General features: G+C 36.7%; 1 protein-coding gene across 1 annotated transcript in view; it reads left to right on the top strand.

The window, feature by feature from the left end:
* Nucleotides 1-26,426, top strand: part of TMEM47 (transmembrane protein 47) — a 30,210-nt gene extending 3,784 nt beyond the window's left edge. The window contains exons 2-3 of the mRNA XM_032330285.1: nucleotides 12,461-12,601; nucleotides 23,022-26,426. Coding sequence (XP_032186176.1) covers nucleotides 12,461-12,601; nucleotides 23,022-23,200 — 320 coding nt within the window. The 3' untranslated portion in view covers nucleotides 23,201-26,426. The remainder of the gene's footprint in view (nucleotides 1-12,460; nucleotides 12,602-23,021) is intronic.
* The last annotated feature ends 1,218 nt before the right edge of the window (nucleotides 26,427-27,644 follow it).

Below are 27,644 nucleotides of genomic sequence, written 5' to 3'. Positions count from 1 at the left end.
TGAAATACTTGATCAAATAGTCTTTTTCAAGGAATATTGTTAACATCATTCGTGTACTGTCCTAAAAATAGCTTCATTTGTAACATGAGTCACTGGCAGTTTTGAAATGGCAGTGTGTGCCGTATGCTAATAACAGGTGAATATTATTATTTTTTTTCAGTTGACAAGAGGTTCTCTTAAGAGTGCTTTATAGGTAGCTCCTTTTCCTAAAACTAGTAGAACATTCCACTTTGACAGTCATTGTAAGAAAACCCACCTTGGGTCATAGTTTAAGACAAACCAAACTGCCTAAACAACTACAAACCTTAGAAAATCTGAGGTTTAGTGATTCTGAATTCAGATGTATGTCCTTTGTGCATACTTTGAATCCATACCTTCATTGGGAAACAGAATTGCATTAGGAAACGTCACAACGCTACTTACTTCAGGAAATGTTTAGCTTCTTTCCCAAAATGTGTTGATACCGATACGTGTTTACAAATAGTTCTGCAAGCCTGGAGGTCAGACAGTTAGACCCTCTTCTGGCTTCCTGAAAAGAAACATAAGTAGAACAAATGCAGTTTTATTTAACCTACACAACATAGGTGGGTGGAAAGTTATACAAAGAATAGCACTCAGCACCAAAACTTTCTCAATAAACTGGAGAAAAAACCAAGTACGACTTATTTCACGATCTTCGTGATGATTTTTCTTTTACCATCTCCTAAGACTTTCAAACTCCCAAGACTGACTTTTACAAAAGATGTTTTAATTTGTGGGCAGATATAATTCCTTTTTTGCTCACATTTATAGAATGATTGTAACCTCCAGGGAACCATTTGGATCAGTCTTTGTCAGCAAAGGGATTTGATGGGTGTGTGAGAAGCCTGGCCTTTCATAAAACATTTCTCAATAAAACCAAAACAAACAAAAGCATATCTCAGGCAATAGATTTTGTCTGCTGTCAAGAATATATTTGAGGAATTTCTTTCAAGTTTCTGTTAATGGTAAGACTACTTAATGAGACCAAAGATACATCCACTACTACTAGATATATTAGTGAAAAGGATTGTAGATGCTTCAGATTAAGTCCCTGGAATATATTACCTAAATATCACAGTAGATTTCTATATGAACTATGCTAAATTATAATGTAATCCTGTAGGAGAGCAGAGTACTGTTGTGGAGAATACAGGAGGCTTTAGATTCAAACTGCCCTGAACTTGGCCACTTTACCATTCACGTGACCTCATACAATTTAATGGCTTCAAATGCTTTGTCATTAAGTTTAAATATATAAAAGTACCTGCACATTAGGGTTGTGTTCCTTCCTTATTATATATTCAGAAAAACAAGCCCAAAGTGATTTTTTTTTTGCAAAATTGAAGACTTCCCCCCATCCCCCTTGGAAGGTAAACTCTTTTCATTGAATAATGAAGTATGCTGTCAGTTTCAAATTTAAATTTTGCTACTGCATTACCAAGCATTTAACAATGCTCTTGGTAGATCATGATCACAAAATTACTATCTAATAGCTACCCTTTTTCTCAGTACTATTACAGAGCAAACATCTCAATTATTGCCAATGTCACAGTAAACTTGCAAGGGAGTTAATGTTATCCCTATATGTTATTGAAGAGACCAGGCATTTTGTAAGTTTACCAAGTTTTCAGTCGGTGGTAGAGACATTTTTTCCAAGAGAGTGCCAGTTACCAATGCTGGGAAACAAACCACTTCAAAAGTTAGTGGTACAAAACAACCATCATTTTATTATGCTCATGACATCTGTGGGTCAGGAATTTAGATAGGACATAATGAGGATGGTTTATCTGGGGCTCCAGGGTGTCTGGGGGACATAGCTGAGGGTGACTTGAATGGCTGGGGACTGGAACATCTGCAACTGCAGGATCTTTTTCTAACTGGGTTTGGCACCTTGGGGGAAATGGCGGAGAGACTGGAGTCTGGCCGCTGGGACCAGCCTTACTAGCATGGTGGTCCCAGGGTAGTCAAACTTACTACAGGATGAGTGGTTTTTCCCAAAATGAGGGTCCTAAGAGAACCAGTCGCTGTCTTAACTAGCTGGAAAATCACAGAGGAGCCATTTGGCAGCCCAAATTCCAGGCAAGGAAAGTTGGGCTCCACCTCTTGGTCTTGATGGGGCAACTGGAAAGTCCCATTATAGAAGAGCATGGAGGATGGGAGATGCTGTTGGGCCACTTTTGAGGCATAGAGTCTCACACTGGAGTCTAGCTGCCAATCTGCATTCTTACTTTACTGCCTCTGAAGAGAAAAGACAACTACATAGCTACTTTCTTGAAGAATTTTCAGTCAGGGTACCTGAGTGGCCCAGTCAGTTACGCATCTGCCTTCTGCTCAAGTCATGATCCCAGGGTCCTGCTCTGCAGTGAGCCTGCTTCTCCTCCGTCTGCCACTACCATGGTTGTGCTCACTTACTCTAACTCTTTGTCTCTGAGCTAAAAAATAAAATCTTAATTAAAAAGGAACTTTGCATCAATTATATAAGTAAAATTTGGCTGGGGCAAAAACTGCCCTTATCACATGGGTTTAATGATTGGTCACTTGTATGGGGTTACTTTGGATTTGGAATCAAATGAGCTTAAAATCCTAACCCGTCTACCAATAGAGAACTTCTCCCACTCTCTTTAGGTGGCCTTAAGCCATTTTGGTTTATAGTCTCAAATGACCAAGGCTCAAACTGATTTGAATCTGGGCTATAATCTGCTACTTCGTGTTGCTGATAAACTGTAGTTTTTTTGTTTTGTTTTATTTTGTTTTTGTTTTGTTTTGTTTTGTTTTAAGCAAGTTCTGTATGAGACAGAGGAGATAGGTTCTTGGTACACAAACACTAAAATGTTAAAATTTCAGACAGGAGTCAAGTTTTGTAGCACTAGAAAGATGTTGGAGTTGCCGAATTATTTTTTGTTTGCTTGTTTTTCCCTTAATAAAAAAATTCTTTTCCTGACAATTGCCCATATATTGAATTACAGAATAATAGCACATTTGGAGTAGAAAAGATTTTTAAAAGTATTCCTGCCTGGGCAAATTTCTTGAATGGATAAGAAAAATTGAGGAAGATACAATGGTAGTGACTCAGTAGGAATTGTACTTGGCTGAACTATTTTTGCACGGTGTGTTTTCCAACTTTCCTGTCACACTGCAGGTAACTCTTTTTTCGTTTCGGAAGGTTTGCTAAGTGCTCCCAGGTATGGCACTTCGGATTCAGAGGTTAAGTACTACACATGAAATAGATGTCTACTTTTTATAACCATCCAAGATCTGATTTCACATAGAATTTAAGATCTTCAGGTAGACTCATATGTCAGTAAGTCTGTGAAGTTTTAGATGTTTCCTAACATCAAATTTACATTGTTCGCATGACTAGTCCTTAAAAATCAGCAAAACTTTTTTTTAAGTTTTGCTGTGATAGGATGCTTTAAAACATCTGTTTAATTTTAAAATCATAATTGTAAGTATGTGGAAGGCAGCCATGTAAGTTTCTTAAATTGATTACATGAATATAAATTTCACTAGATCAAGTTTTAATGCATCCTGGCTTTTTTTTTTAAAGATACATTTATTTATCGAAAGGGACTGATGTTCCTTAAACAGAATTTCATCCTTATATGTCAAAGTTACTGGCAGTTAAATCTTAACAGTCTTTTCAAAGTATTGGATTATCTCCCTTGAAAATTAGACAAGGACATCTTTCCTTGCCATTTTTTGCTTGTAATTTGTGTGGGTTTTTGAGACACTAGTGTCGGTCATCAATTTTCAAAAAATCTTCAAAAACAAGGCATCCATGGTTCCCAAAGAACTGAGGAAAAATACCTAGATCATTTTTGTCTCTAGCAGCTTATATTAAATGTTGGGGGATTTTAAATGATAGTTTAATGAGCCATATTTCAACATAATGTCACCTATTGATTCTCTTTTCAAAATACATGTTTATTGGCAAAAAGATGTTTAAATGTAGAAGCTGGGACCCATGAGTGACATATCCTCAGTCTGCAAAAGGCTCATCCACAAAAGAACTACAATTTTCATCAAACGGGGGTTTCTTGCTCTTGTGTTTTAAGGTCCCTAAACCAAAAGTTCATCAAAATGTTGCCATAGTACTTTGTGAATGCGACCTGGCTAGCACCACTAGGTGACCTAAAGAGAGATATGACCTTTCCCTTTTCCTATCTTGTCATGTGTGCCCAAAGAGTTAACTTCATTAAAACATATTCATTGATTTCATACAGGGCGTAGGCATTATCTTGGTACAGAATTAGCCAGTTTGTGTGGCACCACTGTGCTAGTTAGGGACAGCAAGGTGATGAATGAAACACTTGCTTTTAAACAACGAAATCATATAAATGTACAAAGTAATGTAAAGGGGGAAATAAAAGTTCAAATTCGGCAGGGGATGGAAGAGATCGCAACTAAAGAAGTTTGCTAACAGGGAGCTGCTATCTTGCCAATTTTATCCCTCCCCCCGTATTTACTAAGAAGGTATCTCAGTACAGATCGTGGGTGACTGGCTACCTTCCGTCTACCCTTTGATTATTATTAGTTACTCTAAATCCATCACACAGAAGATTTTTAGTTGAATAGAGGAAGGTCACCCACTCCTAGTCCTGGTGCGGACTTTCTTCTTCCTGCTTTTCCAGATAACCAAGTTGCCTAAATTGTAACCTTAGATTCCCCCCCCCCCCAAGAGTGGGGAAGATGTTCAGTATAACAAACTCATCACAACTTTATGGAAATAGTACGATCAGAAATTACTACTGAGCCTGTACCCTTTAGATAATATTAGTTACCATAAAATGCTAATGAAATATTTCTAACGTAGTACATGATAGCAGTGATGGTGTGTCTTTTTTTTTTGGTCCAAATTCTGCAACATGCTTTAATTGCAGGGCATTTTGCTAAGCACTGTATATAATGGTCTTATTTGGGGGAAAAGATACCATACGTTATGATATTTAGATGATAAATTGCATTTTCACCAAATTTCTAAGATAGAATTCTGTGAAGCAGTTGAAACAACCCTTGATTTGTTAAAGAAAAAGAGATACATATTCATCTAACACCACACAGAATAATTCATATTCAAAAGGCTTAAATGAAATTGTCTGGATTGAAAATTAGTAACCTGTCTGGTACTTTTGGACAACCAGAATTTTCCAGAATTTTGGCAAAATCGACCTACATTTTGGTTATTAAAGAGTTGTTGCATCACTTACTTGCATGGTTTCCTAATATCGTATATGTGCTAAAGTCAGGTCAGTGCTGTGTTTTGATACTTTTTTTTATCCATATGTTGGCCTGAAGAGTAGGACTCTAAGTTGTATCATTGCAACTTGATTAACAAGGTAGGTGCTTCTCTAATATTCTATTTCACTTTGTGCAGCACAGTGTACAGTGTCTATACTGTCATTTTGTAAAAGACACATAGTTTGCTTTAAATATTTGTTTGCACATGAAGAATGTTAGATTTGATATTAGTTGATTCAAAACACATGGTCATTTTAATTATTGAAATTGGAATCAGAATTTTTCTTTTGCCTGTCTTTGTCTCTATATCTCATGGAGTGGTAGAAAATTAATGCAACACTGGTAGATTTAGGTCAGAATGCAACTTACCAAAGAAAACAAAGTTTAAACTCCCTCAGTAATGGCTTCAGTTTTCCATTTCATTTGCCATATACAGATTGAAAAAGTGAAGTGTATTATTTGATATCTCTGGAAATATTTTGGCTGTTAAGTCTATAGTTACCTTCCTTTTACACAAATTAACAGCACCATTTTGATTCATTCTTCATACATGAGGATATGGGCTTACTGTCCAAACCTGGAAATATGTAGCATTAATCTCAAAATCCTAAATTACAGTTGATGAAAATAATTCAGTGCATAATTTCTAATAAGATGAGCTAGTCAGGAAAAAGGCATGGTCTTCTGTGATTAGGTCGGTGTATTAGAGAATTGGGGTTTGAAAAGTTATTCTGTAACTGGAGCTTGTTTCCTCCTCAACAAATACAAGCCGTCCCAGTAGTTCCCATTCCTGATGATAAAAATGGAATTGGCAATAATGAGTTTGCACCAATATAATTAAAATTAATTTAAGTGTTTTGCTGTACATATGCCCAACAAGTGAATAAAAGTATTTAGAAAAACTGAAGGTATTCTGGGGATGAGTGAAATGATCCAGCTTCTGTGGATTTAGGGAAGATTTATGGATGACCTGTGAGGTGGTGTCAAGGTGATAGGAAACCTCTTCACCTTGTCACCTCTTCTAGGTGGAACAGTAAATGATTTCGATTGGAGTTATGGATATCATTTTGGTTAATATACCTGTCTTTTAGGGAATTCAAAGGTGAAAATAAAAGTGTTTGGCAAATTTGAATGGGATTATAAAAGTTCATTAAAAATCAGTATTTTAGGGGCGCCTGGGTGGCTCAGTGGGTTAAGCCGCTGCCTTCGGCTCAGGTCATGATCTCAGGGTCCTGGGATCGAGTTCCGCATCGGGCTCTCTGCTCAGCGGGGAGCCTGCTTCCTCCTCTCTCTCTCTGCCTGCCTCTCTGCCTACTTGTGATTTCTCTTTGTCAAATAAATAAATAAAATCTTTAAAAAAAAATCAGTATTTTAATTTGTGATGAGAATTCTAAAACAGTGATACTCCCATATTAAAGCATTAAGATACATTTAGGAAAATACTGCCCACCCAAATTGTGGGAGTTGAATTTCTAAGACTAAAAATCTGTTTCTTCATTGCCTTTTAATTTTATCTAATTTCCTAGAAGAAGTGGCAGTTGTGTGCTCAAGGATTTACATACAGTAGAACTAATTTCAGCATATAAACAATACCTACAGAGGTAAATAAATTAGCCAGTGTTTGACAAGTTAAAAGTTTTGAAATGAGGTGGTACATTTGTAGTTCCACTAGTGTGGTACATTTGAACTTGTGGAACGTGTGGAAAGTGTATTGTCATTAAGATTTTGCCTTTCATGAAAATTGGAAGTAAACTTTGACCATGAATTCCCTAAAGGAATGTGAATTCTCCAATTTGGCAATTAGAATGTGGCTCATAGAATTTTCATAATGCAGTGGCAATTTCAGACCAGTCTCATGTATTAGACCGTAAAGAAAGTCAGCACAATTCTGCAGAATACTAAAGCATTTATAGACATTGGAAACACTGGCGCCAGCTAATAAAAATACCTTGAAATAGGACTTGATTTTAGTTCCTGAGTTGCATATTAATGCTGGACTTGATGTTGTGATATAAAGACTGCCCAATTTTGATTCTGTAACTACAGGGGAAAGTATAACATTATATATATTCATTACTGTTATTTTTTCCTTTTAAAAAATGTTTAACTTTTATTATTTTTTTTTAGAGAAAGCACCAGTGGAGAAGCACACATGTATCTTGAGCCTTGGCTTCCATAGGTGCACATCCAGTGCCTTGTGTGTGCCACTGTGTCAGTTTTGCCAAAATACAATAGCCCCCCCTCCCACATCTCTGGGGGATATATTACAAGAACCTCAGTGGATGCTTGAAACTGTGGGTGGTACCGAACCATATATATGCTTTGTTTTTTCCTGTTCACACATACCTGCAATAAAGTTTAATTTTTAAATTAGGCACAGTAAGAGATCAACAACAATAACTAAGATTAAAAAATAGAAGAGTTATAACAATATACTATACTAAAAGTTATGTAAATATGATCTCTCTCTCGGACTATTGTATTGTGCTATACTCATCCTTCTCGTGATTACGTGAGAAGATAAAATGCCTACATGATGAAATGAAGTGAGGCGACCGATACAGGCATTGTGACGTAGCATTAGGCTACTACTATTGACCTTCTGGTGATTCATCGGGAGGATCATCTGCTTCCAGCCTGGACTACGTTTGACTGCGGATAACTGAAAGCGTGGAAAGCAAAACTGCAGATAAGGGGGGGGATCTGCTACACTCTTAAACAGAATCTGCCAGAAGTATGGCAGCCTCATTTCAGGTGGGAGTTCCAGATCCAAAACATTCTTCACAGCCCATTTGAGTCCTCCCTGGTTCATGGACCAAGGATGTACCTTTCTTTTTTTTTTTCATCAAAACTGATTATCACTTGTTTTCTGAGCTCTTGGAAACCAAACTCAAATTTCAAATCAGCTGGCCTGACATTGAACAATGACCAGTTTTAACTGTGCAGAGCACTGCAATTTGTAAAGTAGCACCATGGCCATTGATGTTCTGCAGAGCTGGTTTATGTTCACTGCTCCGCTACAGTGTCACTTTATCATTTATAGAAATGTGTAAAACTAATGCAGAGTAATAAATCTCTAAGGACTCTTAACACTTCATCTGACTAAATACTGTGAGGGCTATAAAATTGTGGAACTAAGATTGATGTAGAAATTAACCAATTATGAGAACTTAAAATAGATGATTTTGTTTTAAGAAATGGGGCTGAAAATTGAGATTTTTATGACATTTTAATTTGTTTTGCAAACACTGAATATGGGATAGCAAGTACTTGTGCCATGCAAACCTTCTAATGGAAAAACCATTAGTGTAGAGACAAATTTTCTGCTCATTTATTATAATATTATAAAAATCATTCAAGTACAGAACATTCTATATGTATGTTTTGTTAACTGTACATTGGTAGATAAGGAAGTATATGTGTATACATGAAGCCCAGAGTATATTGTTTTAATGGCTATTGCTAGGTATCTACAAAACTATTTTTCACTTTTTTAGAATTCTCTGTGTACTAGTCTTGTTCAACAAGAAAGAGGAAATGGTATCGGGCCGATCTACATGGTCCCTGACTTTAGCTCACCTGTAAGGCAGGCAGGCCCTAATATTTGGACAGTGGATTCTGTTTTCTGAAAGAGGCATGATGCCACAAGCACTGTTCTCAGCTTCAGAATACCTAGTGCTTAGCCAGGAAAAGTGCCCTGGATGTAACTGACTATGGTAGCCTTATCGAACCAGTTTTTGGCTTCCTAATTGTTCAACTGATCAGCAAGTTAAAGCTTGGGTCCTGGGCATCCTGCCTGAGTGAATCATTCCAAATGGCTATAATGACAACAATCTCAAAACTTGGCACTGTCTATGAGAGATATGGACTCAATACTTCAGTCTAAACCCCAGCTTCTGGCCAGGCAGTGGCAGACATGGCCTAATTCTAGTCTCTCATAAAATAAAATGGCTTCTCTGTGTGAACAGGCATTATCTATGGTTAAGGACCAGAGGGAAGGGTAACAGTATTACAGTGTGATGTGCCTTTTTGACTTTATGTCTAGTATGACTTTCATTAGCCACAACCCTCAGTACTAAAAATAGATAGAGAGATACTGGACTTTGAGAAGACAATAAAGGAGCCCCTGGGTGGCTCAGTCTGACTCTTGGTTTCAGCTCAGATCATGATCTCAGGCTCATGAGGTGGAGCCCTGCCTTGGGCTCCATGCTCAGCCATGATGTCCTTGAGATGGTCTTACCCTCTCCGTTGCCCCTCCCCTCCCCAAATAAATAAATCTTAAAAAAAAAAAAAAAAAAGGAAGAAAATGAGAACTGGTTGTATTCACTTACTTTTTAGAACTACTTCCTGTGATGTAAGAGGTTCCCTTCCTAATTAGGTTTTAGTCCCTTTTAATAAGTGTTGTTCTCCTGGTGGCTTCTATTGCATTTTATTGGTTTTCTCTATGACATGAAGTATTATTATTTTAAGGAGATTCGACATTTTGTGAGATTTGTGTTTTTTTGTACTTTTCAGTTGCTAACTTGGGTCAGCATCACTTTGCACATCTTTATTACGCATTTATCAAATTGACTTTATTCTGAAATTATTATTGTCTGAGAGACCTTTACATAGAAAAAAATTCAACATTTTTTAATGGTACATAAAGTACAGACCAGGGGTCAGTAAATTTTAGCCAGAGGGTCAAAACTAACCCACCACCTGTTTTTGTAGATAAAGTTTTATTGGGACACAGCCATGCTCATTCATTTACATATTGTCTATGGCTGTTTTCACACTACACAGCAGAGGTTGAGTAGTTGCAACACAGACCGTCACCCATAAAACTGAAATATTTACTGTCTGGCCCTTTATGGGAAAATTTTGCCAATTTTTTCCTGTCTTAGTTTGTTTTTACAAGATGCAAATAAATACATGTGTTTTATCTATTCTTTGAGGATATTTAAAGTAGAGAAAAGTGAACGAAATTCCTTTTTTTCTTTTGGATTAAAAGTGGAAGTAGTCAAATGTGGCATTTTATGCATACATATTGGGCTGTGTGAAAGAACTTACCAGAAAAGCAGTCTTTTAAGCTATTTTTTAAAGTGAGTGAATATTTTGGTTGTATCTTGACTTAAAATTGATTCTGTAAAAATTCTTATTTAAAGGAATTTGGAGATGCTAACGGTAGTAAACATTTTATAAAAATAATGGTCCAACTAGACAGTGTTCCACATAGTCTCTTAAAGAATTTGATTAATGAATGGAAGGATTTTTTTTGTACCCTAAACACTTTAATACAATGAAAATTTTACTTATTCAGAAATTCCAACTTAAAAGTTTTCAGAAGGATTTCTGTTATGTTAAAGTAAAAAATAATTGTGCTATGTATAAACTTTTTCAAAGAAATTTAGAGACTTCCAAATGTAAGGATTATTCTTTGGGGTTTTTTTAATTCAAAGCTACATGCTGTTATGGAATAAAAAATCCATAGTATGGCTATCCTTTTAAACTCTAGTTGAAAGCCAGATATACTTTTGTTTGAAGTTATATGGCTTTGTTACAAATAGATGACATAAAAAATGCTCTCTACTTTCTTGCGATTCACCTTTATATTTTAGAAGTGTGGATTTTTTCCCGTTTTCCCCTTGTTTGTTTGTTTCCTGAATGCAATGCAAGTTCGGAGTCAGTGCCAGTTATAAATCCAGAATTTATTACAAGGCAAGGATGTGGGAGAGGACACTTAAGGCGGAGATAAGTGTAAAGAAGAGAAGAAAATCCGAGGGTTTTATAGGTTCCTCATTCATCCCCTATGCTACAGTGGTAAAGAGTGTGCTTTGAAAGTTTTCTGGAGGGATAATTTCAGAGTGCAGCATCAAAATATCATGAGTTCTTGACTTTGGGTAGACTACATTGCAATTTAACCATGGATTAAAGTCTATTTTCATTTTCTGCACGTACATTACAGTGAGGACCAGAAGAGGCAGCCTGGGACTTCCAAAAGACCCCCACTGAAGAATGTTCTGCACAAGAACTTTTTTTGTGATGCTTCTTAAACTGAATAGTGCTTTCATATATTCACTTTGCTATACTTCTTAGAGAACATTTTCCTCTTCTTATGGAATGGGAAGTGGGCCAATTTTCTGTCATGCTATTTCTATATCTTTATAAGAAATGACAGATGCATTTCTGTGAGGTTTACGTTTCACGCAGCATATGGGAGACTCACAGTATCCACGTACAAAGACCTGTATGTAGCATGTGGTCAATATATACTTGCTGTTTCCACGTATGAATGAAGAAAGGGGGCCGACAGCTGTTTAGAGTACATTCTGGCTCTCTGGGAATACTTAATTTCACAAACCATCCTTGTGGTAAATACCACAGTGAGATTAAAATGAAATGAAAGAGAGGAGGAAAGAACAAACAGCAACAAATTCTCCTGATGCTATTTTGCTGGGGGAGTTGTTTTAGGGAAGACTGGAAAATAAAAACTTGGTTTTTGGGGGGATTGGGGGTGCGGTAAGGAGAAGGAAGGCTAGACAAGAAAGGACAGGAAAAAAAAAAATGAAGGAGTGTGTTACTGCCGCACAACATGGGTGGATATCAGAGACGTAAAAATCAGACACAAAATCAATATCACAGACTTAAAAGCCAGACACAAAAGAGTTCATACCATTTACATAAAGTTTAAGAATAGGCAAAAATGAATCCAAGGTGATAGATGTCCCTTATGAGTCTGGGTGGGAGGAGGATTATTGACTGGGGAGGGGCACGAAGGAAACCCGGTGACAAAAATGGTCTATATCTTAATGTGGGTGGTGGTATATGGGCATACGAATATATATAAAATGTCATCCTAGTCTCGATATTCATATTTAAGATTTGTGAGCTTTATAGCTCAATAGAGAAAACAATAAAATAATGAAAATAGGTTATGGAAAGGATACCCAATTTACCATGAAGGCTTAGTAGAATCCTTGGAAAGCGTGGCAAACCCCTGGTCTAAAAACACTGCTGAGCTTAGCATAAGAGACTTTTCTGAATAAGGACGTTTATGGTAATTTTTGTTGCAAAACAGTTCAGTTCCCAAAGGATGCTTAGCATGCAGCCGGATCCCATGTATTTAGCTGTAGCTAGGTACAGGCTGCGGAACATCATTCTGTTGATTCTTTGAGGACAGACTGCTTAAAAGCAATACCTTTCTTTTTTTTCTTTCCAGATTGGCAGATTGCTACTCTGGCTTTACTCTTGGGCGGTGCTGCCATCATTCTTATTGCATTCCTGGTGGGTTTGATTTCTATCTGCGTGGGATCTCGAAGGCGCTTCTACAGACCTGTTGCTGTCATGCTTTTTGCAGCAGGTAAATATATATTTATTATGTTCAAACTGGTATTCAGGTTGCAGGAACCTTTCTACCACCCCTCTCTTCTCAGGCAAAAGCAGTATGGGGTTGCTGCATTACATAAAAATTGAGAGGCATTTGTGATATTTTAAGGTAAATTGATTAAGGGTTTGTCTTATTAGTTTTCAGTTTGTTAAGCATTTCAGAACACAGTGGCAATTTCTAAACTTCTAACTAAAACATGAATAAGTCATAGTTCTTGACAGGACTGTTGCCTTATGAATTGCAGCAGATGTATTTACCAACCGTCTTCGTATTTAGCTTTTTACCCCACCTTTCACTGCCCCCTTGGTGATCTTAAGGTAACATTATTTTTTTCTGACATGAAACTGGAAAAAATTCCCATATATTTAAACTTAAAGTTCTAAATCTGTTTGGAAACAAACAAGCTGCTTGTAATGAAAAATGATAATATATAACTTGAACCATCAAACAATTCAGTTGTATGCGGTCACTGGCATAGTTGTTAATTTAACAGCCCTTGTCCTATGAAGCACGCACAGCTTGGATGAAAATATGAAGCAAGGTAGGGTGGAGGTTTTGCTAAAATCAGGGAACTATTTAGAAAGGGGGTTTATAAGACTAAAAGCCCAGTCCATTAATGTGTTTTAATTTTCATTTATAAGTATAGCCTTGGATATATTGTTCTTTTTGATTCAAACTGAAATATTCTTGTGGTGCCTTCAATTTATCCTGTCAGTCACAGCTGATTTGAATACTGCAAAATAAGCCCCTGTGACTGTCAATAATGAAGACACTGACAGAACTGTCTCGGCTGTTAGATGGATTTTTTTTTTTTAAGCTGTTTAAAGATGGGAACAGATGAAATTTCTCAGGATTTGAAGTGTAGTTTGATCTAAAAATATAAGATCAGAAGTATTCTGCTGCCCCCTGCTGTTTGTGTTCATTTTTTTATACCCAGGAACTGATGGGAATGTAAGCATTATGAAAACAAAGGTCCAGAGGGCTGAAGTACATCTAAGTCAAATCTCTGAAGTGACTTGCTCAAGATTGTATAGTAGCTACTGTCAGAGCCGGGGCTGGGAGGCTACTGAATTTTGAATTAGTGGCTTATTCACTACTGACTCATTCATTCATTCAGCCGTTCATTAGGTGCCTCTTACGGACGGAACATGGTATTAAGAGACCCACAAAACTAGCTAAATAGCATCACAGACACTTTATAATGGAACAGAAACACCATTACAAAAAAAAGTTTGAAGTCTTAGGCAGTGGCAATACTATTCATTTTTTTGTTGACTTCCTGTGTAATAAAGATCTCTATTGTGAATCATTTAGTACACCATGAAGATTCTTCTAAAGATTCCATCACAGTTCTCTTGTTTATATCTTGGTTCATGGATTTAGCATGGATATTTCTATTCTTAGAATGAAATATCTTAGATATTTTAATTTTAGTATAAATTTTTCTTTACAGCTAGGATTTATTAACATAGTGATAAGATAATTGTGATAGAATTTTCTGATAAATTGTTCTGAAATGATATACCATTCCTTAAAACTGGAATTACGTTTTGAATAATCTTTAGAACACTCAGATATTTCTGGTTTTAGAAAGGTATAGAGGTACTCTAGACATTCTCTTATAAATATCCAATATTATGGTGCTACCTAGTTACTCTCTCATTTAGACTTTAACTTACCACATAATAGCATACACAGAATCTGTAAAGAAATCCCGTGTTTATAGCACCTATTCTAAACATGCTTAGAAAAATAACTAGGAGTTTCTAGTTCTTTCTTAAAAACCTCAGTTTTCCCAAGTATAGCAAAAATTATTAGAGTGTGAATATAAGTACTGATTGTAACAGAAAACATACTGTAAATGACCATAAGTTAAGGTAATGGATTTGGTCAAAATAAAGATTCCTATTTAGCTCTAGCTACTACAAGTATTAGTAAATTATAAAATAATAAAAGGAATCCCACAGCAATATTCATATATTCATATTCTACCCGCTGAGACCTAAAGCAAGCATTATATTGCTACATTTTTAAAATGTACATGTGCTGAGATTTAATTTTACTCATTCTCTTTTGACACTGTGCTTATGGAAGCTTTTTAATGAAATAACCATTAGTTTAGTGTTCTCTTTGCATAAAACAAGGTAAAAACTTACTGGTTATTTGAAACATCATGAAAAGGTTTCTCTCTCCCATCTGAGAACCCATTAAAGACTTGCCTGTAGCTGATTTCTGGAAAAGGTACTCATTACACATAATAATCCATTATTGATTTGGGCGTAAAAGTAGCAAATTTGGAAAATCTGCCCACTTGAAACAATGCTAGCAAGAATCATGGCTGTTTATTTCACTTGCTTCATAGTAAACATACTTATTCTCTTGGTTGGCCTGTCTCACCTGTAATTCAGTTTAGTGATTCTTTGTAGTAAATGTGTATTTGGGGCTTTCCCCTTTTCTCTCACCTTGGTGTGCTTGAAAATAGTCTGTGTTTCTCTTCTTTTCTCAAAATTTTTTTTTTCAAATAATACCCAGCCTTATCTTGGTGTTGACACACAGAGAATGTTATGTATCTCAGCGAAGAAATAATCTTTTCTTCTGCTGAAACATGCAGTACATAAAATCAAAATAAACATAACACTAGCACTTAGAAACATCTCTACACTGGACTACATAATTAATTCAGCACCAAGTGCTATGCCCAGTACAACATGGTGCGCAATAAATAGTTGAATGAATGCTGGAAAGATGACAAAGGCATGTGTGGCTTATAACTTGACAGGGGTATACAGGCACATGAACAACTAGCTAACTCTAGTGCAATTTTTCTTAAACCATTTCTCTCTTGGCAATTTATGAAGTAGCAAGTTTCATGTGAGCACAAAGCTCAGACCAAAACAGCTCAAGAATTTATTCATGTTTTCATTCACTTATTTAACAAATACTTGTTAAATACTCTAATATGTAGGTATACTGCCTTGGGGTTAGATTATATACTCCAAAGGTATTTACTTAAAAGCTGATGATTAAATCTCATGAAGGCAGCCAAACATATTTTAAAGATTTTCCATCTTCCATTTGTCCCTGAAGTTCCTAATTTGGTGGTGGTGGGGTGGTTGTTACCCGCCTGAATATTTACAAGAATTGCTAAGAGCTTGTCATCATTGCAGCCCATCTAAAACATTGTCCCATGTTCCACAGCTCTTTCATTCACTGGTCCTAGAAGTCTGAACTTCAGATTAAGATACTATCTGTAATAATAAGGTTGACAACAATAATTAATTGAGCACCTACCCCCTGTAACACTGCTAGACACTTAGCATATACTCTTTCTGACCCCAGCAATCTTAAGATTGGGTATTTATTTTTGCCATATTATCGCTGAAGAAATAGGTTCAGAAAGGTTAAGTGATTCCCCAGGATTATCCAGCTAAACAGTTGCAGGGCCAGGGTTGCAATTCATCTTTACTTGGACATGCCTAACACATAGCAAAACAAGAGCAGAATCAGCCTTGAAGTTTGAATTCAGCTGCCAGCTGTGTGCTGCAGCGAGTCCATCCCATAACTCCAGTTACTCCATTTCTTGGGGGCAACACCTAAAGAAGTAAGCAACTGGTTAACCACACATTGATCAGTGTAACGTGACTGAATCATAGTGCATCATGAAAGTGTACATATTTCCAATACAGAGGGCTATAACATATTTCTTATTGTGTAACTGATAACAATAGGTTATATATGATGGGATTATAAATTACATCTAGTTCTCACTAAGAGTTGGTGAAATTAAAGGGGCTGCTTCTTTCTAGGTCCTCTTCTTTTATTGTCTGGTTTTGCAGATCTGTTTTATGCTCCACTGGAACTTACGATGATATACAGGCCTCTTATAAGGGCCTTTGGTACAGATTACATATTTTCAGTCTTCTAATTCAGATTTTAAATAACAGAATCCCTACTAATTTTACTAAGGATACTTCCTTGCTGTTCTATCTGCAAAAATCCTTCTGTAAATGAATGTTTGTACAGAATAGTGATTTTTTTCCCCCCATGGTCCTACAACTGCTTTCCACCTCTGAGCTGTCTCTGATTAGAGACTTGCCTTTTGTAGCCCTACACACCATCCTGTTACACAGTGAGGTGCCTGGAGGTATTTTGGTTCTAGATTTTGGCAGAAAAACCAATGTGCAGCTTCGATTTCAAGCTAAAAAGGTATTCTATTCACAGATCTTTATCAGTATTGAACTACCCTTTGGCTAGAACAATTTCTAGTATAAATGCCAGTAATTAATTTCACATGTACTATGATTCTCGGTAGTTACAGATTAAATTTAAAAGGGAAAATAAGGGGGTGTCTGGGTGGCTCAGTCGGTTAAGCACCTGCCTTCAGCTCAGGATCCTGGGATTGAGCCCTGGCTCTGATACTCAGCGGGGAGCCTCCTTCTCTCTCTCTCCCTCTAGCTCTGCCCCCTGCCTGTGCACACACACACACACTCTCTCTCTCTCTCTTTCTCTCTCAAATACATAAGTAAAATCTTTTTAAAAAAGAATAAAAAGGAAAAGAAGATCACTTCATATTAACCCTTCGTGCGCAAATGTTTTCATTCTCCAAATTACCATTTTCTTTTTGGAAATATTCTGTATTTAGAGATCTGCCTGGTAAGTCCTATCACTTCTGTCTCTAAATTAATCTCCTAAATCGTAGTTCCTTTTCATGAACCACCATTACTGACTTAGTTGAGGGCATAACTCTTCAAGTGAAACATCTCCACTTCCAGATTGGAACTTCCCCTACTTTATTTTTTGATAATATTTATATTTCGATAATATTTCGATAATATCTGACTCAAACTATCTATGTGACTCCTTCCTTTCCCGCCTTTTCTTCAGCTTCTTTCCCTTTCTTTCCCGCCGCTGTCAGCTCAGTCATCACTGCGTACAGGTATCCATGCATTGACTAGCCTCCTAGAGCCCTTCCATCTCTAGTCTCCTTCCCACTTACAATCTGTCTTGCACACAAACACATGAGGTACGGTTCTCAAATACACAGCTGGTGTTGTCACTTGTCCTGTTGGTTTCCCCAGAGGAAGAATTTAAGACAAGGAAACAAGTGCAAGTACTTAGTCTGGGAGGCAAAAGCAGGGATACGGAAAGTGAGACAGAGAAGGGAAGGTAGGACATTATCAAACCAGTTGTTGCTGAAGGCAGCTAGAGCTTAAACTTCGTGGAAAAATTCTGGAAACCAGTTTACAACATACAGCTCAGTTATTTCACTGGAAGGACTAGAGAACTGGGGTGTTTAAAAGTCAGATTCTGAGAGAGTCATTGGTAAGGGCTGAGGTGATGCAGGGGAGCCAGCAGTGTTACTTTCCCAGAGCAACAGGCCTGCCCCGTAGTCAGGCAAAGTAGCTTTCATGGCCAGAAGAAAAGTCAGGCAAAGAAGTGCAGGTGCTGCTGACAGTTGGAAGTCCCGCTAATGTGTACTGGAGTGATGAAGATGACAGCATACGGGTAGGGCACGAATAGCATGTACAATTCAAATAACCTCTGAGATGTCTCCCTGTAGAAACCAGTCTCTTATTTTTATGACACACTAAGCCTTTTATAGTCTGAACCAAACCTTTCCATGGGAATGCACCCTTTATTCCAACCTCGTGAATTTTCTACAGGCACACCCTCTTATACTGCTAAGCTCTATACAAGCTGCTGGTTTTTTACTAGAGGTCTTTTTGTTTTTATCTTCTGATCAAGTCCTGTCCATCCTTCAAGAATCAGTTCCAATGGTGCTTCCTCATGGAAGCCCTCCCTTCTTTATCCAGGCAGAAATGGTGTTTGGGATATCATTAGAGTTCAGGAAATGTGTAGTTAATGGGTCAGTGAACATGCCTCTGGTCTTACTGTTGAACACATTCATTTGTAATTATCTATGTGTCTGTTTTCACCATAGAGTATGAAATATGACCGGCCAAGAGCCTTGTCCTGTCTGTCTGATCCCTTTCACCTGCCACACAGTCAACATCCAATAAGTGTTTGTTGAAATATCCCCTTAAATGAAAATATTGAATATTTCAGTATTGAATGTTTTCAATGTTTCAGCATTGAAAACGCTGAAAAATAGCCCCTTAAAGAAAACTAGACGTAAGACAAAAATCAGTATCTCTAAGTTCTTATCATGCCTCTCTCCACACAATTTCATGGTTAGTAGTTTCGTTACTTCTTTTCAAAAAAATGGAGAGAGGTATAAAATGAACTTCAAGCTCCCTTCAAATTCTAAAATGCTACAGGACTTCACTTACTTTGCCTCTGAGGTAGAGCACAGAGAATATCAAAACCAGCCCCTATTATGTTTCATTGATTGGTAGAAAAGTAGAAATGTAAGTGTGAAGATGTTTTCTTGAGTTCTGGCCTTGGTTTGTGTGTTTGTTTTTGCCTTCACAGCATCTATAAAAGGCAAGGAGGCATTTTTACCTGCTTCTGTGTATTTTTATTAAGTGGAAAAAGTTATTTACAAATGCAGGTTTATATATGGTTTTTTTTTCTCAGTTTTGCTATTACATGTTTTTCTCTCAGTGATTCTAAAGAGAGCAAAATAATTCAGAGGCATAAAGCGTTTTGGGGTAATTTTCATCTGGCTACAACACAATAAAGCTTTATCTCTAAGAAAGCTGTTCAGGAGAATATGCCGGAGGAGCCTAATGGAGTTGTATTTCCACTTTTCCACTAGTGGGAAATTATGTCATTGTACTATACCATGGAGGCCAAATATTTGCTAAATAAAACACATTGAAGTGAATATTAAAAGCGGTCTAGGTAAACAACTCACCCTAGGGACTGGCAGTTTCCCACAAGAACCCATATAATCCTTCTAGAATAGAATTCAGATTAGTTATTACTTCTCTGCTCAAACTCCTTTAGCAGTTGTTCATCACACTGAGAATAAAATCCAGACCCCCACCCATGGTTCACAGGGCCATCCCCAAATGGGCCCCTGCTTCTCTCTTCCATCTCATGTCCTGCTGTGCTCTGCCTCGTTTTCTATACAGCAGCTACAGTGTCCTTACTAATGTCCTGCTGCCACTGGCCTGCTCCTGAGTCAGGGGTTCTGCACTGCCTCTGCCCTTTACCCCACTCAGTTGACCTGCACCCTCACTTTGTTCTGGTCTGTGCTTAGATGACTCCCCTGCAACCCCCCGCAAAGAGGCTTTCCCCAGCTTTTGATCTGAAAGAGCAGCCTGTGTCCCTCTATCTGGTTTTCTGGCATTCTTGTATTTTCATGTGTCTTGACAATACCTGCCATATTCTCTGCCTAGTTACCAATGGGTAACCCATTGGTAACTAGGTTTTACCTAGTTACCCTGTGACAGTAGCAACTTTTGTTACCAATGCCTTAAACTGTACCACTTGGTTCAAACATTTATTGAATGAGTGAATTTATTGAATGAATAAATGAATGACTATTCCTTTTTTTTTTTAAAGATTTTATTTATTTATTTGACAGAGAGAAATCACAAGTAGATGGAGAGGCAGGCAGAGAGAGAGAGGGAGGAGGAAGCAGGCTCCCCGCTGAGCAGAGAGCCTGATGCGGGACTCGATCCCAGGACCCTGAGATCATGACCTGAGCCGAAGGCAGCGGCTTAACCCACTGAGCCACCCAGGCGCCCTGAATGACTATTCCTAATTCACATTTATATTTCAGTCATCTACGGGCAGGATCAGTCATGCTTTGACTAGTTACCAGAATATAGAAGCGTGAGGAGAAATGCCCTTTTTTTTTTTTTAAACTTACTAACTTTGCCATTTTTTTCTCTACTTCATGGTTGATAGTAATTGACTTTTTATTAGTTTTAAGATGTTTAATACATGAAAGCGCCCTTTCCCTCACGAAGTCACAGAGCCAGCTGACTTTTTTTTTAATACACATTTAGCACTTACTGGCTGGAGGTAGAGCAAGTGTGGGTTACATAATGAGCTGTCAGTTGTCCTGACAATGACTTAAAACATTTTCTGAGATTTTTAAACTATAAACAAGTTCTGATTTCCATTTTGGATGCCAAGAGATTCTCATTTTATATGGACCTATTTTTCCATCCATTCTCTATAGTGCAGAAGTATGGTGGGCGCAGTGTTGACCTACATGGTAAAAGTGTTTCAAATTCTTATATCTGGCTCCAGAAATGTTACTTGACCCCTAGTCAGAACCTTATAGAATGGAATGATTTTGTGCAATCTCATCCTCATGTATTTTCTGGAGTTCATCAGTGTTATGCTAGAGAGAGGATCATTAATGTAGACTTCCTGAGAACATGAATCATATTGGTAACATGGATCTTTTATAGGTACTGAGAATAGATGAACATAGACTTTAAAGAACAAAACTCCAGTTTAATTAAACGCACTATCCATCCTACTGCTCTTTTTATTTTTATTTATTTTTATTTTTAAAAGATTTTATTTATTTATTTGGCAGAGAGAGACACAGTGAGAGAGGGAACACGAGCAGGGGGAGTGGGAGAGGGAGAAGCAGGCTTCCCACTGAGCACGGAGTCCAATGCGGGGCTCCATCCCAGGACCCTGGTATCATGACGTGAGCCGAAGGCAGATGCTTAATGACTGAGCCACCCTGGTGTCCTCCTACTGCTCTTTTTAAAGAATATAATAAACCGTATCTTTTTTTTTTTTACTATATCACATTTTATTCTTGTCACTTTCATTGTTCATGTTTATTGTTGTACTTTTGGAATTTACAGTATTTTTAAGATGAGTTAAATAATAATCATTTTGACTAAACGTTTACTTTATGTATCAGGGGTTGGCAAACTTTTTTATATAAAGGGCCAGAGAGTAAGTACTCCTGACTTCGTGAGCTGCATAGTTTCTCTTGCAACTACTCAGCTCTGCTGTTATAGTGTGGACAGTACATAAATGAATGAGCCTGGCTGTGTTCCAAGAAAACTTGTTTTCAAAAACAGACAGCAGACCAGATTTGGTTGTTTGCCAATCCCTGCCCCATAGTACATGGTACCCCAGATTTTTTAAGATTGTTTCTTGAGGGTGGAAGCTGTTCTGTAGTAGAGAATGAGGCAGACGCATCCCATAAATTCTAGTTAAGCTGATTTAAATGAAGTAGAAATTATATAATAGTTGATGCAATATGCAGTGAAGATTTTGAATGGAAGCCATCATCACTTATGTAATCTAGTGCCTCCCATATAGAAATAGCCACAGGATAAGGGCCACTTTAATTTTATATATAAGCAAAAACAACAACCCTTCCCTTTCCTGATGAATTGGTTTGTTTTATTTTGTTACGTATGACTCATCACAGTTCCCCCTTTAGCCGTGACTGACAACTGACTTAAGAAGTGAGAATTAGTTAAGAATGAATAGCTGAGTTTTGTGCTTGAGGTAGTACCCAGCATTCACTGCATTCACTGATGTTTTCAGTACCATTAGCTTCTTCCTATGCCTTCATTGATTTCATTCTTTTTAAAAAAAAAAGATTTTATTTATTTATATGAGAGAGCATGAAAGTGGGGAGGGTAGAAGGAGAAGCAGACTCCCTGCTGAGCAGGGAGCCCAATGTGGGACTTGATCTGGGGACTCCAGGATCATGACCCACGCGGAAAGCAGTTGCTTAACCAACTGAGCCACCCACGTGCCCGATTTCTTTCTTTTTTGAAAGTAGATGAAGAATGAATATATAAATGTCATCTATTATATCTCATACAAAAGTATAATTGGATGTGGCTTCTTTTGAGTCCTTTTGAAGGATGAGAGGAAAGGAATGAAAATCATTTTTGATCAGTGGAATATAAGCAAAAGACATCACAGTAAGAATTGCTAGAATCATCGGCTCAGTTGTGGTATTGAGAAGCAACAGCAAGAAAAGTGTGTCTTAAAATCACAGCTTAACTATTTTCATCAGTACAAATGAATTTGAATTCCTCAATTCCTTAAGAGCATAAATAAATAGCAAAAGTTTGGGGTATTTGGGATCACTGTTCTCGGGAAACTATTTACAGATTTTGTATAGTGGAACAGTTGAACTTACAGTAATACTTGCATAATAGTGATGCTTATATATGTATGTCTGTAAAGTGAGAATCACTATGCTCTTGTAAATTATTGCATTAATCATTTCATCAAGTGCTATTACTGTGAGTTACTAATTACTAACAGTAATTCTTACTATATTGTGAAACAGTGTTAAAGAAAAAAATGTTAATGTTTTCAGGTATACCATCTAGAACAAGCAGTCCTTCAAATTTTTTGGCTTTTATATTTGATTACAAAGTAATTCTTATATATATATATATATATATATATATATATATATATGTTGTGCCCTTTTATTTCCTGCAAATAACATTTTTCTAAAATCTATTTGCTTTTCTTTCAGTTGTTTTACAGGTTTGCAGCCTGGTCCTTTACCCAATCAAGTTCATTGAAACTGTGAGCTTGAAAATTTACCATGAGTTCAACTGGGGTTATGGCCTGGCCTGGGGTGCAACTATATTTTCGTTTGGGGGTGCCATCCTTTATTGCCTGAACCCTAAGAACTACGAAGACTACTACTAGAACCAACACTCTGAGATTTTAAAAACAACCAACCATCCAACAAAAGGATTATGTCTGTATCTTTTCTAACTCACTGTTTTCTAAAACACTTGTGGAGCATCAAGCAGTTTGCTCAGTTGATTTAATATCTTTTGCCTTTTGGCTGTCAACATCATAACCAGCTTTTACATCCATTTTAGGGACCTGCACAAATTAAGAGAGCTGATTAGACATAGGCAAATGCTGCAAACTTCAAATATGTTCATGTCATTTTTCTTGACAAGTGAAGGGTCTATATGACAGCAACCATTGTGAGAAACTAGTTGGAATGAGAAATGCCTGAATCTCCTATTGCCTGCAGGGGAGCAGCTGGCATAAGCAACATTTAGAAGTTCCTTTGCTCTGACAAGGATTCCACTGTTAGATTCCTTGTCTCCTGCTTATCCCACCCAATGACTAGATTGGCCATTGGTTATTTGCTTGAGCGAGCTTTTGAAAAGTGAACTGCCCTTCGGCACCGAATGGAAGTTCTGAATGTAATTGGTTCAGGGTACATATTCCACCTTCAAGAATACTCTTTTTTTTTAATGGGAGGCAATGCTTTGGCCATCAGCTTCTCCCCGGGAAGGGAGTCGAGTCTTGGAGACATGTGCTTTTCATTATGTGGTTAGCAGTTGTGCCTCAACCATATCTAGAATGAGGAAAATTGAGAGTCTCTACTTTCCCTGGGGCAACTAGAAAGAAATATGCATGAGTTGCTTTTGTCCTAAGTACCCTTTAAATCATTTACCAAACATTACCGCAAATAATTGTGCATATGTAACAAGCTTAAGTATTTTTATAGAAGGTGAACCATTAGTATAAATGGTAATAAGTTGTTCCCTAGCCCTATACATGCATTTGCCTATTACACATAAAAGTAATATTTGCTCTAGTGAAGTGATTTGAACACTAACCTTGTACACGTTAAGAGGCTTAGATTGGTATTCACACTTAGTTACTGTACAAAAGTACATATACCTTAAAACTTTTGCTCTATGTTCTCTACTGTTTCACTGGAAAGTTTTAATAGAATTGTTTAAGAAGAAAAATTGAAATGGTAATCTGAAAATTCATGATTCTTCTGTAAGCACTGTAGTTCAAAAGAGAATAGCAATTAGTATGATCATTTTGTTAAAAATTCAGTAAAATAGAAGGCTGCTTTTTTTAAGTACTTTAAATATCTTTATTAAAAAATAAAAGAATAGCAATAGATTTATAGAAATGTTTAAATGTCTCAGTAGAGGAGTAGAATTCATCTGGTTATCACCTGGTCCTCTGAAGTTAACTAATGGGCTAACTGATTTGTGCACACATTCATGATGGATTTATGTTAAGGGAATCATTTGTTGGCTGTTCAGATGGAAGGAAATATTAATGATAGGGAAAAAGTTTGCAGCTAATCTCACACTGCAAACTTGCATTAATCCTGTTTAATATACAAATTTGGATAGTTTAATTATAAACATATTTTTATATCAAATAATACAGTTCTAATATAAAAGTTATAGATAGTTATTTTTGTTAACAAAGACACTAAAACAGTATGTCCTGGTTTTGGCCCCTTTGCAGAAAGAAGCATTGGAAAAATCATTTAAAACCTACGTACGTTCTATTGTATTGCAAAATCCGTTAAGAGCAGGACCACATCAATAGTATTTAATAATTTGCTTTACCTCCCAGAGCAGAGTTCTGCTTTCAGCTTGTCTTAAGAACTGTTGCCAAAACAACAGGGGGAAAAAAATCTATTTTATTATTCAAACACTTAAAAAAAAACACCCTCCTATCTTGTGACTTTTCTATAGAATCACAAAATAAATATAAAGAACTAGGCTTAATCTTACTTTAGCAGTGACAGACAAAAGTAATTAAATGCATCCTAGAGAGAAACCTTTGTAAAAGTATATGATTCTCCATAGAATCATAAGAAACTAGAAACTGGGTGGAAGTTTTCCGGAATGGTATTAGTATTAGAGAATCTTCTGAAGCAATTTTCTTAAAAAATAGTAAAATCTGGGCCAGACTGTCTTGCAGTTAATTGCATATTGTCAGAGCAGCATGAGAAATACGATATTCGTTGGATAGAGATTTCGGCTACTAAACACTCTCTATTGTGAGAGGGTCTCCTTATTCCTGAATAATGGAAGAACAGTACTTTGGTGCTGACATCAATCAGGCACTTTTCTTAGTCCTAGTAGAGGATGCAGTGTGCTGTTAGACCAATATCACATCTCGAGTCTTATCAAGTTTTCATTCTCTGTCAATATGACAGGCTGGAAAATGACAGAATATGTTATAGGCTAAGGCACACATGTTTGCAGTACACTGAAAAGTAGATTTCTTATATAACTTTTCTCCCCTTGCCAGTGAAGAGCCCTATGTTATATTTCTACCATCACTAATATTTGAAAGTATTTCATGACTAACAAGCTCAGTACAACATGAAAGTTGTTGCTCATCCAAAATACTTTTTCATCTATCAGAATGAACACATGTGAATTTTCACCTACATTATGTCTTTGCAGCTTTAGGTTTGCTTGATGGTTTCTTACAAGCAAAACTGTTGGCTATAAATCCATTGTTTATCTTAAAGAGATATATACACGTACATACACACATAGAGCATAAAGTACTCAGCAGGGCTAGTTATTTGGATTTCTTGCACAACTATTTAGCTTTTTGTAAGTTCAACATGTAAATTTTAAAGACAAATATAGAGAGACCTATGTGTTTGAAATATAAATGATATATATGGATTAGCATGTACCTGTATATTATTAAACATGCAATGAACTGACTGGTAAGTGACGTCTAATTGTATGGCTAGCAATGTAATTTATTCAGACTGTATTTTTGTACAGAGCAGCGCACACTAACCTATGCCTCTGTGTCCTCTTTAATGCCTAAAACTGTGCCTAGAAATTTCATCTGTCTTAAAAAATAAAATGATACTTCATGCTGTTTATGCTATAGTTTCTCTACTGCTGTTCTATATTTATTATTTTTAAATATATGACATGTTTACTACTTAAATATGAATCCATGGTATTCTGGTTATTTTTTCTAACAGTCCTCTGGGGGAATCCTGTTTATCACTCCAGTGGTTTTGAGTTTGCAGTTTCGCGATCGGTTCTTCATTTCATGATTTTTGTAGCTGACCTGAAGTTATCTATGTGGAAAAAATAAAAATAAAAGTGGTTTCACTGATGCGGTTTGACTTGTGCCTTCTCTGCTGTGTAGACCCATTAACAGGTTCCCAAATTACATGTCTGCAAGTTGATGTTCCCCTTTATAATATATACTTTACTTAGAAAACAGAACCTGCCATAACATGGCTCTTTTTATGTAAAACTTTTAAAACTACTTTTGTTTCATACTCTCTCCCAAGATTCTTTCTGTTCCTTACAGGCCAGTTATGTAAACACTAAGAGCAAGAAAGAATGTTAAATGTCTCTTTAAAGCTTTCCTTTGAAATGCACAGGAAAGAGATACAGTGCAAGCTATTGATTTTCATACTCTAATGACACAATTAGAAACAGGAGTAGCAAAAGGCTTGATACTCTGTTTTGGATTTTGTTTAGTTTTTGGTGTTTGCAAGGTAGGTTAACACAGCCTCTCCTGCATTATTTTCTATCATTTTTAATTAGAGAAGTACACTCCATTTGCCATGCACATGTGCATGTGCATATGAACAAATCCATAAAATTGAAATTTTGCACCACGTTTGTGTATATAAATGGTGGGTGTACTTGGAAGGAAATTTAAATGAGGCAATAAAATGCACTTGTATGGTTGCCAGAAATTTTTTCTTGAAGACCTAAATAGAGCCACATGTAATTGAATAAATTTTCTTGTATTGATAAAATCAGTTTGAACAAAAAGTACATATTTTTGTTAGGATATCCTTTCATGTCTCTTATGAACCCTTAAATTTTGAAAGGTTCACAGAACTCTTTTCTGCCAAAAAATACTGTAAATCATCTGCAAGCCTATCCTATATTTAATCTCAGACTTTCAAAAGTATGCATATTTGACAGCCATAAGTTCTAATATTTTCTATCACTTTTCCTTTCAATGGCCTTATACTCTAATTTGATGGAGTAACATTCATATGGTGTATTACATTTTCAAGATAAAGTAACTTTCATTTATATGTAGAATTCTCATGAGCAAAACACTTACAAACATGTCCTGCCTGGTAATTATCCATGACCCACTTTCTCTGAATACAGAGGACATGGAGACATAACTTTGCTCTGATTTGACAAGGGAAAATCCTTTGCCTTCAGAGATTTCATTGTGAACATGAAACAGGAAAGCGTTTTCAATTTGCTCTGCCATGATGGCCATACAGCCTGTTAGCAGTTTCTTTTATTAAGCCAGGTCCATCCTATGTCAATACAGCATACCATTTAAGTCATTTGGG

The sequence above is a fragment of the Mustela erminea genome, chromosome X, assembly GCF_009829155.1.
Source record: "Mustela erminea isolate mMusErm1 chromosome X, mMusErm1.Pri, whole genome shotgun sequence".
NCBI classification, from domain to species: Eukaryota; Metazoa; Chordata; class Mammalia; order Carnivora; family Mustelidae; genus Mustela; species Mustela erminea.
This window is presented reverse-complemented; position numbering and strand designations above follow the sequence as displayed.